The sequence below is a fragment of the Pelmatolapia mariae genome, linkage group LG7 (genome assembly GCF_036321145.2).
Source record: "Pelmatolapia mariae isolate MD_Pm_ZW linkage group LG7, Pm_UMD_F_2, whole genome shotgun sequence".
Lineage (NCBI taxonomy): Eukaryota > Metazoa > Chordata > Actinopteri > Cichliformes > Cichlidae > Pelmatolapia > Pelmatolapia mariae.
The window spans coordinates 23,090,769-23,103,356 of record NC_086233.1 but is presented as its reverse complement, the minus strand read 5'-3'; the positions used below and the strand labels follow the sequence as shown (position 1 = coordinate 23,103,356).

The 12,588-nt window shown below is 40.6% G+C and overlaps 1 protein-coding gene across 1 annotated transcript; it reads right to left on the bottom strand.

The window, feature by feature from the left end:
- Positions 1–2,631: 2,631 nt before the first annotated feature.
- On the bottom strand, positions 2,632–11,650 carry mtfp1 (mitochondrial fission process 1). The gene is made up of 4 exons (XM_063480649.1): positions 11,524–11,650; positions 7,538–7,665; positions 6,006–6,238; positions 2,632–4,454 (listed from the first exon to the last, which is right to left on the bottom strand). The coding sequence occupies exons 1-4, from the start codon at positions 11,591–11,593 to the stop codon at positions 4,388–4,390; spliced, it is 498 nt and encodes a 165-aa protein (XP_063336719.1). The 5' UTR covers positions 11,594–11,650; the 3' UTR covers positions 2,632–4,387.
- Between the last annotated feature and the right edge of the window lie 938 nt (positions 11,651–12,588).

Below are 12,588 nucleotides of genomic sequence, written 5' to 3'. Positions count from 1 at the left end.
ATTGTTTGCCAAAGGCGGCCAACAAGAACATTAAGTAGAGTTTGCAAAGAGAGGAGGGCTTTAGTAATGGAAGATTGATGGTTGCAAAAGAAAACACAGGTCAGGTAGATTTTAAGGCATTCAAGATGTACAGCACCTTGAGGCATGTTGGCACGAGACTGCCTAAGCTCATTTACACAATGACCAATTTGTCCTCTACAAGAATGGGAGTTTGTCTCTGCTGGCCAGCAAATACATTATTCACAAAGATCTTCAGAGGCAGAAGTAATGTTTGTGTTAAATTTAAAAAAAAAAAGAAATAAATTTCAAATTAGGCTTTAACGTTGCATTAACACAAAGCACTTAAAGCCAGACTGAGTTTGGAGTCATGAGGCTTATGGACATGCAGCACAACAGAAAGTGTCTGAGGTTCAGTTTACAGGGTCAGATATTACCGTATGTAACAGAGTATAAGCTCACAGTACAGTGCAACAGCATGATTGCAATTGTGCAGAAGCAATTTTTATAGTTAAACAGCTTGAGCCTTATCCAAAAGTTGTGTTAGCGATGACACCCAGTGGCTGCAAGATGCACAACAAGCACAAGTGACGGCTTTTTTATTTTTAATAAATGTAAATGCTCAGTTTTGGTCTGAAAAGGCTTCTCGAGATGCAGTAGTTCATTACAGTTGAACAGTATCGCTGTGGAGATGCCCGCCTTGTTCACATGTTACAGAATTGGCATTGGATCTGTAGTGCGTACATAAAAACCCAAGTTCAGGTTCACAAATATCTTGCAGGTTCTATTTTTTGTTCCTTTCCATAAATTGTGATACAGAAATTTAAAGTAGGAGGCCCAGTGCTTGGCAAGAATTGCTGCAAGTTTTCATGGCATAGATTCATCAAGTTATCAGAAAGACTCCTTGAAGACCAACATGAGGGCATCACAGTCTCGCAGCAGCTGAAAGTAGCTCAGCTGACAAGCAGTTAAAGTGTACCTAACAAAGTGGCATGTGCATGTGATACATGGTAAAGGTAAACATGTGCAGCATGTGGGCTAAAGAATGCTTTTTAGAGCCTGAAAAGAGCAGACAGTGGTTTGGGGACTACCATATCACTTTCATTATATGTAATCACATTGCTTTTTATAGACTTCATCACTGCCTCATTTTTAGGCACCCAGTATGAACAAGTAACACCGAATCAGTCAAGAGTTACAAAACAGAGGAGCGCGTTGCAAACATCCTCACATAAGCCACAAACAATTGAAATTAGACAAGGACTTGTGGGAGTTACTACAAAACATTTCCTTTATTTAAGCATAACCCTCCTTCTGAGCCTGATAGTAGATTCTGCCTCCTCTCCAGACACACAGGTAGTAGGCCGTGCTCAGCAATCCCACTACAGACACCAGCAGGATGGCTACTACCAGGGCAATTTTCCACACTGCTGATCCTTCGGCTTTTTTGAAGTCTAACAAAGCAGAAGTGTCACAAATCAAATCTTAAGTGTGCAGGATGACCAAAAGAGGTCATGATTAATGCTGTTAGCGATCGTGTTAAAGGTATGAAACTTCAACCCACCTTGTTCCCTCACAAGAAATTGTTCTGGGGTAGTTGATTTCATCTGGTCCTTGGCTTCCAGTGTTCTGGCAACTTCTGATGAACTTTCAGGCATGCCGTCCTGGACTGCTAGAAACTGTCCATCAGCATCAACATACTGTGGATTCTCAGTGATAAGCCATTCTTCCTGGGTGTACTGAAGCATGGCTGCAAGTAGATACTCAAAAATATAAGCCAATTTATCAGATCCTGACCCAACAGTAGACGCATGCTGCTGTTTTCTTACCTGAATGACCACCAGACACGGCCAAAAGGGCCAAAAACACACACCAAAGCACAAACATGATCACAGAAGCTCACAACCAGCTTTCCCTTGGCTTTTTTAATGCAGCCACCTTATCTACAGAAGTGACATCAGCTGTGTTGTCCTGACTCAATCAAGGCAAATTACAACAACTGAGCTCTCAAATCGCCTGCTTTGGTGTCCTTTAGAGCAGCGGTCCCCAACCTTTTTTGCGCCACGGACCGGTTTATGCCCGACAGTATTTTCACGGACTGGCCTTTAAGGTGTCGCGGATAAATACAACAAAATAAAACTAGTACCGGTACCGAAAAAAAGAAGATTTATTCATAACACACGTGAAAAGACCCAGGAAAACCGAGTCAACGATAAAAACGATAACAAAATAACCCTGAAAACCATACATTTCACACCTGAGCCTCAACTCTCGCGGCCCGGTACCAAACGACTCACGGACCGGTACCGGTCCGAGGCCCGGGGGTTGGGGACCGCTGCTTTAGAGAGCCCCCATTTCAGTGGTTAAACTACACCTCTTTCATCAGAAAGTGACAGTCAGTCAAACAGAAATTGACCACACAAAGAGCAAGTTGTTATGCTGCCACTTGAAACAGCAGAGAATAGTGTTCTTCCAGGAAGGCCTCGCTCAGACAGTGCATCGTAAAATCCAATATTCTGTCTGAAGTTCAGAGGTGGATACTCGGAGAACGTTAAAGCCATAAATATAAATAACTTGAGAAGCAGGTGTGATGAGATTAAAGCAATCACTGAAACAAACCATGAACAGACACAGATCATTTATTTCATTACAGTTTTGGTACAGAATAACAGGACTGCTTAATATCAGATATCCACTCTAATGAATGGAGCTTTAACATTCATCACACTCCATGTTGTGAACTACAGTAAACGAAAGTTTGAGGTTTGACCTTTTATTTTTTTGTCAGTTAAGGCTGAAACTGTGACTCATTATTCCCGCTTGTAACACACAGTCACACAAGTCACACATACATTTTAAAGAACCCCCCCCCCCCCCCTTTTTTTTTGCAACATGCAAATCAGAAATGTTGAAACTGAATAAGAGCATTTTCACAAGGGTGGCACCGGAACACTTTGTAATCAAGGCAGGCATTTTGACATGTCACAGCAGGAAAAGCACTGGTGTAATCGATGACATCAATTTGTCATTCAAGTGTCCCGATTCCCTTTAGCACAGCTGATCGGTACATTAACTGCAAGCAGACATCAGAGCCTTTACGCTTCCTGCTATGACAAATGAAAATAAGACTAAAATCAGGCTGAAAAACACCACAAAGTAAACGTGCTTACAGTAAGATGATAACATTAAATACTGCACATCCTGGAGATTTGAGTATGTGTTTTAATGGAAACCCCCCCTCAAACAAAACAAAACAAAGCAGTATTTAGGTGATCTTGTGACTGGCATCACTTCTTTGTGTCACCACGTGAAACATCACAGGCTTTTCCCTCACTGACAAAAATAAAACAGCGTGACACAAACATGTTAAACAAAGGTTATTGCTGATGGCCTTTACCTCAGTGTTTCAGCTAAAAAAAAGTGACATCTAATCAAAGTATCGCGCTACATTTTCATCAAAATTTGTGCGCACTCACGAGACGGGAAAACGATGTCCATTTACTGGCAAGTTACTTTTTCCCTTGCATAGTTCAGCATGAGATTCAGCATACGTCTCTTGACGTCTCAAAGAACTGCTTATAAGCACAGAGTATCTGCATATTTCTGAATCCCTTAAAACGTTTTGTGCATATCAATGACACTGGCCCTTTGGACAGTAATCATTCAAAGTCTGATCAATCAGTTTAATCTGAGGCCTACAGGAATCAACACTATTGGTGCCAGAGAGACATGTAGTTATAGATCTAACATCTTCAGACTGCAGTAAATTACACTGTAGTCCACACTGATCTGGTACTGTATACACAGATGGTTGTAAAGAATGCTTTCACTAACCTTCCAAGTAAGAAAACCCTTTCAAAAAAGGACAAAAACAAAGTCAAACTTTAAGTTGGCAATGAATAACAGAATGGCTTTTTGGCCTGTCATTACAGTACCGCTGAATATGGCTAATAAATACAGCAAGTGAAGCCTCAGAGTAACAGTTCACATTGTGCTGTGTCTCTATAAGATATCAGGAGTATGGTAAAAATATATATATGTATACCGCTCCCAAAGAGCAGAGGTTCACTGTACTATGTAAAGTCCCTTTTTTTAAACCATCATACCCATTTAAATATTTTGCTGTCACCACCCAGATCGCCCCTGAGAGTTTTAAATTCCCCAAAAGGGATATTTCACACAGTCGGTTTTCACTTCTTATCTATCTTAACTAATGTAGTACATTTCATAGTTCTGCAATTAAAAAAAAAACTACAGTATAATAGTTTATCTGACTAACTGTGGACTAATCTCATTTCATGGATCCCTTCTTTACACATCAGCAATGGTCTGCACAGACTGGACTCCTCCTCGGTTAGAAGGGGGACAGTCTGTCCTCCGTGATCCCTCCTTATTTGTGCTTCTCTTCATCACCGTAGACCTTCCGAAGGCTGGAGTCCAGCAGGTAATCCACTGACCTGCAGAGAACATGGGAGTGAAAATGCTTTTATTTCCCATGAAATTATTTCTGGTTCCATTTCCTAAAGCAGAAGGGCTGCAAAGAACACTTCTGCTTTCAACGGCTGCTGTTATGCAACGTTTTATCAGTGAGTGATAGTGGCTGAATTTGCTTATAAAGAGAAGGTAGTTGTACATGTAATATTGTGCAGCACCCATATTTTAAAACAATTTTTTGTTATAAACAATACACACGGACTTAAAACCGGGGACATTAACTATGCTGTGGTATATTTAAGCAATTGCCATTATTTATTTTGGATAAATAACCTCTCTTATTCTATCTGTTTTTTTTAACTTACTGAGATTCTTATTCTGTTCTGCTGTATTTTATTTAGGTTTTTACTAATGAGATCCTTTCCTTTATGTTAATCTATTTTTTCTGTTTTAATCAAGTATTTTATTTGGGGAATCAACCTGGGTAGTGTCAGAAAGGATGAGATTGCCCTTACAAGTGGTGGGGCTTCCCCCCAGGGGAGGGACTCTTTCATTATAGTCAAGCTGAAGACATTAGTTGGGAAGGGACTCAGACCAGAGTGGTACTCCTCTGCACCTACGGGGGGCAGTTAAGGTTGTTGTGGAATCTGGCCAGGATGGCTCCTGTATGCTAGATGAGGTGTTTCAGGCATGTCCACCTGAGGATCCTCCGGGAGGTGGTGGCCTCGGAGAGTTGGTCTGAGCAACTCCGCTCAGACTGCTGCACCCGAGACCAAGAAAGTGTCAGAAAATAGATGGATTTTTAAGGCTCTTTTTTTTAAACTTTGTGTTTAATGTTTTGGTTGTAACGAAGAAATTCCCCAAACTTTGGGATAAAATTAATCACCAATTAATATTCCTCTTTTTTTATTATTAATGACCGCTATACATTGTGCTTAGGGTGGTGTAAACTTTTCAGGCTTCATCAACAAGGGATGATATAAAACATTTCAGCTCTTTAAACTAAAAGCTTTAAACGAATTAGGTGTCATTTTTACAAATATTTCTGAATTTTTAGCATGACTGTTTTTGTATTTTTTGTTTGTTTTTTTAAGTATTTTAAAGAATACATCTAGCATTATTCTACTCCCATGAAAAAACAAGCAATGCATTTCTTCTTTCATGTGTCTCACATGTCTCAAAACACCTGGGCCCTGTATATTTTATCCTTTATTTAACTAGCAGTGAATAGGACATTTGTTGGGGAAAGACAAATCCCATGAAGACATAATACTAACATAAAACATAATGTGTTACAGTAGAAACATTTAAAAAAATCATGTTAAAAATAATCGATTTAAGCATATACAACACAGGCTTTAATAGGATTTAATATGGTGTCAGTCTGGGAAGGCTATCCACAAGGTTTAGGAGTGCGTTTATCATTCTTCCACAAGCCCACTTGTGAGGTGTTGGAAGATCCATGTTTTATGGACCTTGCTTTGTGCACTGGTGTGCAGTCATGTTGGAACAGGAAGTGCCATTGAATTTAATGATTTGGATGAGTGAGTGAATATACTGTAACTTGTGCTTACCTGTCTATTGGAGTGATGATGAAGGGGATTGTAGAGAGACCTATAGCAGTGGTGGTCCACTTGCGGACAGGTAATGGCCACCTCGTGGTCCTTCCTAACAGGTACAGCGACGCGGCACACACACGGTTAATGGTAAATCCTGGGATGATCACAGATGCAAGAGCCTGCCACACAAATGTGTCCACCACTGCCACAGCAACCCTTGTTGTCCTCCCTGGGTTGTCCCCATGGGCCTTGAGACACAGTTGGATATTTGGAAAAATGAGGGTTGTCACAACTGTTGAGGTCAGGTTTTAAACACAGTTAATGATGAAAGTTTCAAGCAGCAGTGAAGGGGATAAGCAAGTTTAGCTGGACTTTTCAATTGAACCAAAAGCTACAAGCAGCAATATGAAAAATGCATTCTCTTTTAGTCTGAAGATCACTTGTACCACCTTTTGCAAAAAATGAAGAAAAAAAAAGTTTCCATTCATTTATTTTAAACTATGATCAAATTAAATTTTGCAGTTGCAACTATGAGGTGTTACAAGGAATGCACAGTCTCCCTAGATCTCGTATTAGGTTGACATCATGACACATAGACATTTATTGAGATAGTAAATGTTTGCTTACAGCTGTGCCAAATGGTTATAAGAGGGGAAAAAAAAGGTGCGCCAAGTCTATGTCCCAAGTTTGGTTTAGCAAATCAGTGGGACAAATTTCAGAATGTTTTGCCTTGAGGTTCAAGAAGAAAAAAGAATACAAAGAAAGAACAATAAGAGGAAAATAGAAACATGTCTGTGTTTCTTTATGATCCTTTCAGATAGTGGACACTTGTGGGGCTTATAACCCATTAAAAACATATATATTTACTTGCCAGTTTTAGTATGTAAAAGTCAAACTGTTCAAATAAAAACACTTATAAAGTACCATGTCTCAAGATCAAATCCATTCCAGGGATCTCGGATCAACTAAGGTCGTTTACACACCTATGGTTCATTTATTATGGTCCAATTTAGATGATGAGTTTGCAAACTTGTAGCTTTTCTCCGTGGTTTGGTTTCTGTTCACACAGAAAAATCCAAGGGAACTCCAATCAAACTAACATGTGTAACTACAAACCAAGTGAGAGAATGTCCAGTCTGCTTATTGGCCAGATGTGTCTGGGGCGGGAGGAATAAAAGTAAATACAGGAAAGAAAGTGTTGTGTTCTGGACTATTGAAGAACATGAGCGAATTTACATTCATTTTCACAGCTAGTTGCAAGCCTGTACAGACCTTTGCACATCTAAAGTACCATGCTGGATCCTGAGCACATGTGACTAGGGGTTGTTTTTTTACGCACAAACTTGCAATGTACACCTGGTAGTTGGTAAATATCGAGGTCAGACAAACACAAATGAATCTCAGCAAGGGGGAAAACGAATTAGAATTCAACTTAAAGTCACTAAAAGCTAAGATGTATTTAAACCCTTTCCTTGTTACATAAAAATAAAAATGTACTCTATAAGGTTTATTAATGAAGATACAATAAACTAATGGCAATATCTTACCACAGCTGCTTTCTTCCCTTTGTCCACGGCATCAGCAGTAACATATGCAGTGGCCACAGCATAGCTGCCCCATACCAAGCTCACTGGCACAAGAGCACGAAAGGCCTCCCCGACTTCGTTGGCATACCCTGTGGGAACAGAGATATAAATGCATTCTAAGTCTGCTTTACATACACAATAGCCTATCAGGTGCTGAAGCTCCAGAGCAGAAAGCTAATTAATAGTTCTAAACTTTTATTCATAATAATAAAGAATTTATGATATTCAAAGTAGAGGATCTCTGCAGTATTTATTTATAAGCTAGATCGCAGGACAGGATACAAATCCTGAAACGAAGGGGCTAATAAACAGCTGTATCTCTTTCCATTTCCATTCCAATGATGGTGGAATGACTTACACTTCCTAGATCTTTTATTAAGAAGTCACCTGCGCCATATCCCATAGTACATGAACATCACTGGTACAATTAACACCAGTCACACAGAAGCATTATCTTTGGTTCAATGACAACAGAACCAGTGGAGTGTGGTGGAGTCAAATTCTGCTGCCGCTGTATGATTACATCAAGGGTACTGCAGGCAAAACTGAAGCTACTGTTCAAGCACTGCCAACATGTCTGTCACAAGCTTTGTGTTTTAACACATCAAAAATCAGCTAAATCCCATGTAATCAAAAATAGTCTGAGTATACACGATGTAGTGCTTGTTTTTGTCTTGACCACATGTGACATAAAACTAAAAGAAAGAGCAGTCAGAGTAGCAACAACTGTATACAAAAGACAGAAGTTACCGAATACCAAGCGATTGATTAAAGTATAGGCAAACATCATGGATCTTATAATGTTACGATTGGTGTTTTCACAAAGAACGTGTGCCACAAGACGACCCTATACAAAAACCAGCCATGGCAAAAGTTGCTGAACTGGAGGAATAAATGCCTTGCAGTCTGAACCAGTTCCAAACACACCCAACAGTGATCACATCATAATAGAAATAAAAATCAGTCTAAACAAGAACTGCAACACTTCAAGTATATGCACAATTGGTTTGGCTGCAGCTTTTAACATAGCTCACACTGGTTTTCAGTCATTTCAAGGTTGTTTTGGGTTTTGTTTTTTTGACAATATCAACACAATTCCACCTTCTTAACCTGTTCCACCTACTAAATTTGCTTTCCTGCTACTTCCTCCACTTACCCAAACTGAAAATGACTGTTTTGACAATCCAGGACTTATTGCTGAGGCACAGGTGCAAGGAGACACGCTGAGACTGCAGTGAGATATCTAAAAAATAACTCAAACTGTCATTTTTCACAACTCATCTCTGTGTATTTTGCCAAGGTTTAAATTAAGAAGCATGGCTGCTTTGACTCTGTCTCCTAAGGTTTAAAGGGGAGAGAGACCATTTGACTTCATCATCAGCACACAGTTCAAGAGCGTGCATCTCTTATGGTATGGGGGTACATTACTGCCTATAAAACTGGCAGCTGGCACATCTGGAAAAGCATTACCAATGCTGAAAGGTTTTAGAGCAACATGCTCCCATCTAGACAGTGCTTGCATATTTTAGCAGGACCATACTAAACCACAAACTGTGTCTATTACAGCAGAATGGCTTCATAGTCAAATAGTCCAGGTGCTGAACTGGCCTGCCTGCAGTCCAGATTTTCTTCCAACTGAAAAAACAATGAATGCATCATGAAACGAAAAATACAGCAAAGAAGACCCAGGACTGCTGAGCATCTAGTCCTATATCAGACAAGGACGGAACAATATTCCTCTCCCAAAAGTCAAGCAACTGGTTTCCTCAGTTCCCAGACATTTATGGACTATTGTTACAAGAAGGGGGGATGCTACACAGCAGTAATCACGGCTGCGTCCCAAAGTCCCAAATTTCATCACATGGTACACTTTTTCATTTTAAATATTTGACTGTTACTGTCCAGGTCAGCTACTGGATTTGGACCAGAAGGTGAGGGTAACATTAACTAAAAGATAAGAGCCCTTCTTTTCTACTGTGCATGCCATCAAATGGTGTACTGATAAGGTTATCTAAGAAAGCACTGTCTAATAAGAAAATATGCCATTCCTTTGTATTACTGACTGCTGTTTGCCCAGCAAGGTAGGAAGGTTAGTTAGAGAGATTGGGTGTGTTTTATGTGCTCACAAGATAAGATAAGCAGCAGAGATAAGGACCACAAATGCTGAAAAAGATAGCAGGACGTGGGTGATAAAAGTGACGTTTAGAGATTTCCATGAACAATTAGTGAGTGCTCACGTATGCAGCGGGGCAATTCTGCTGCATTATTTATTAGCATCAGATTATAAAAGTAAGTTGGTATTAATCTACAAGCACATCAGACAAGCCACTGTCTCTTCTAATGCCATCCACCAATAAATAGCCTCCCGTGTTTCACCGCCAAAACACTTTGATTTGGGGGGAAAAAAGTGCGCCATTCAATACTTTGTGGTAACATGCTCAAAATATCTCTAAAACAACCAAACGTAAGGAATTTAGGTCATCTCAAAGGTCATTGATGGATCTTCCTACTAATTTAACTGATTATTTTGTTATAATTAAGATCAGTTAAGTTTGAGTTGGACAACCACCACCTAGCAATTTCATCACAGTATGGAGACATGTAATATTAATAATAATTTCATGTAGAAATGTGTAATGTTTCTTAACCTCCTAAGACCCGAACTCTTCCACAGCATGCATTTTTAAGTTCTCTTTGATATTTGGCCATATTGGGGCCCGATGAATGTAAAAACAAAGAATTACCAGATTTTTTTTTTTTTTTTTTTACCTGATTTTTGTTTCTAAGAACAATGAGATCCACATATGCAGATATTCATTTAAAGTTTCGATAGAACAGTAGCAGTATAATGTCCTCGTGAGTGGATATCAGGCCCTTGTAGAGCAAAATTGAGTATTTTGGTCTAAATAACCCAAAATGTGATGTCCACATATGTGGACGCCAGGTCCTAGGGGGTTAATGTACAGAATAATATAGCTGGAAAACAAAAAACTGATGGTTAATATTTTTAGGTCACCCTTGTGCTGCCAAAACAGCTCGGACCTGACCTCAGGGGGTGTCCTGTATTTTGTCACCAGGAAATTATCAGCAGATCCTTTGTGTCCAGCAGGTTACTCTGCCTGTTCACGTTGGGAGCTTGGGGAATCTGGAGGCTGGGACAGTATCAGCCTCTGTTATTCACGTTCGAGTCAACCCTCAGGTTTTTGTCAGGTGGAGGACTACTTTTGCCATGAGTGACATGCTTGACCTTCAGTGCTTTTAAGTTAAAGTCAAAGTAGCATCCACATGAATACCGGCACACATCGTAATAAGATCATTATTGCAACTGATTTAACATGTAGGTGCTTTCACTGCTGCGGCATATTGACACATACAAAAATGACAGGAATACACATTACGCCGCATACATACTGCTACTACCGTGTTACTGCTGCCTAGTATATGTTATGAAAGCTGAGGAGGCATGTAGCCTGTGGGAACAGCTGCAGAGTTGATGCCCTTCAGGACTGGTTGCTGCTCGCGCCCTCCCTCGCTGTAATAGCTGGTAGAGATGGGGAAGTAAAGGGAGAAATACACTAATCTTTCATAGGATCACGCCTGGCCGTTTCTCAGTGGTTGAGTCACTGTCTCAACTTGCTCGTCAACTGCCTTCACTGAGTGATTTTAAGGGCTAACCGGGACAACTACACGCCGTGGAGTTAGTAGCGCACTGCGTCTTACATAAGTGTGGAAACAAAACCGCGACACTGCCGAGCATACCTTCAATGCTTCAAAATTATACAATGCAGTAACAAAACGACCTTGAACAGGCAACTTTACTATAAATAGATATTGAGGAGAGTGGTTAGCTGCCTTTGCTAACTCCGAGCTAGCTAGCATTTGGTCCCCACTCTGTCCTGGCAGTGAATTTAGCGCAAGTAACCAGAAACCAGTTAAACAACACATACCCAGGAAGCGGACCCACGTATCTCGATAAATGTCCACCGTTTTCTCCAGCTGTTCTTTAGTGGGATCCATGGTTTCCTGCCTTCCTTCACACCATCCCCCGATGCCAAACTCTGAGAGGGGGCGTGGTCTCCTTTACAACAACCACTCCGCCGACCAATCTGCTGTGCCTGCGAGCCAACGCAGGGCGGCAGCAACATATTACAGTGTAGGTTTTCAGGGTTTTCCAAGCGAAATGACTGGCTGGACAGCGGCGTCATTTGTAATGGAAAACCATTCGAGGTTGGCGTATCGATCCGAGTAGGTACTATTGGAAAAAGGGTCCGCAGATTATCATGACCTGGATGACTAAAAACCTAAAAACGTGGCAGTGTTTCCCAAAGTGTGGGTCGTAAAGGTACTGCATGTGTGCAGTAGTAATAACAGAAATCTAGTTTGAAACTACTCACAAGTTACATATCGGGGGGGGGGGGGGGGGGGGGGGGGGGGGTCACACATTGACCTCAACACTTATAATTGGGTATAGTGGGCATATAACAATCATTAGCAATTTATAGCCAATCAAGGTTACCAAGCAGCCCGTTTTTTCTTAATTAAGTATTGTTCATAAATTTACATGCACAGACCTGCTGTGTATGCTGGCTGCCTTAAATGGAAAGCCAGTATATGCAAAGACTCCCCACACCCAGGACACCACCTGTTTACCTACAGGGAAGAGATATTGGACCATTAAAACCTGAAAAAACACACTAAAAAGCAGCTTCTACCCCAGGGCTTTGTCACACATTAGGAGGACATGGGAACAGAGAAGGGAAAGAAGACAAAAGGACACACACAAACACACATAAACACAGGCAGAAGTTGTCAGGTCACCAGTTCACCTCCTAAATCTACTAACCTTTACATGTGCTTTTGTGCTAGAAATGGAATGTCCACTGAAGACTGAACATACTTAATCTCTATGCCTTGCCATTGATCCCCTTGTGCCTTCATCTAGACATTTAGACAAGAGACATTTACTTGACCACACTCTCACATGCTCTGTACCTACATCACCATCCCTGACA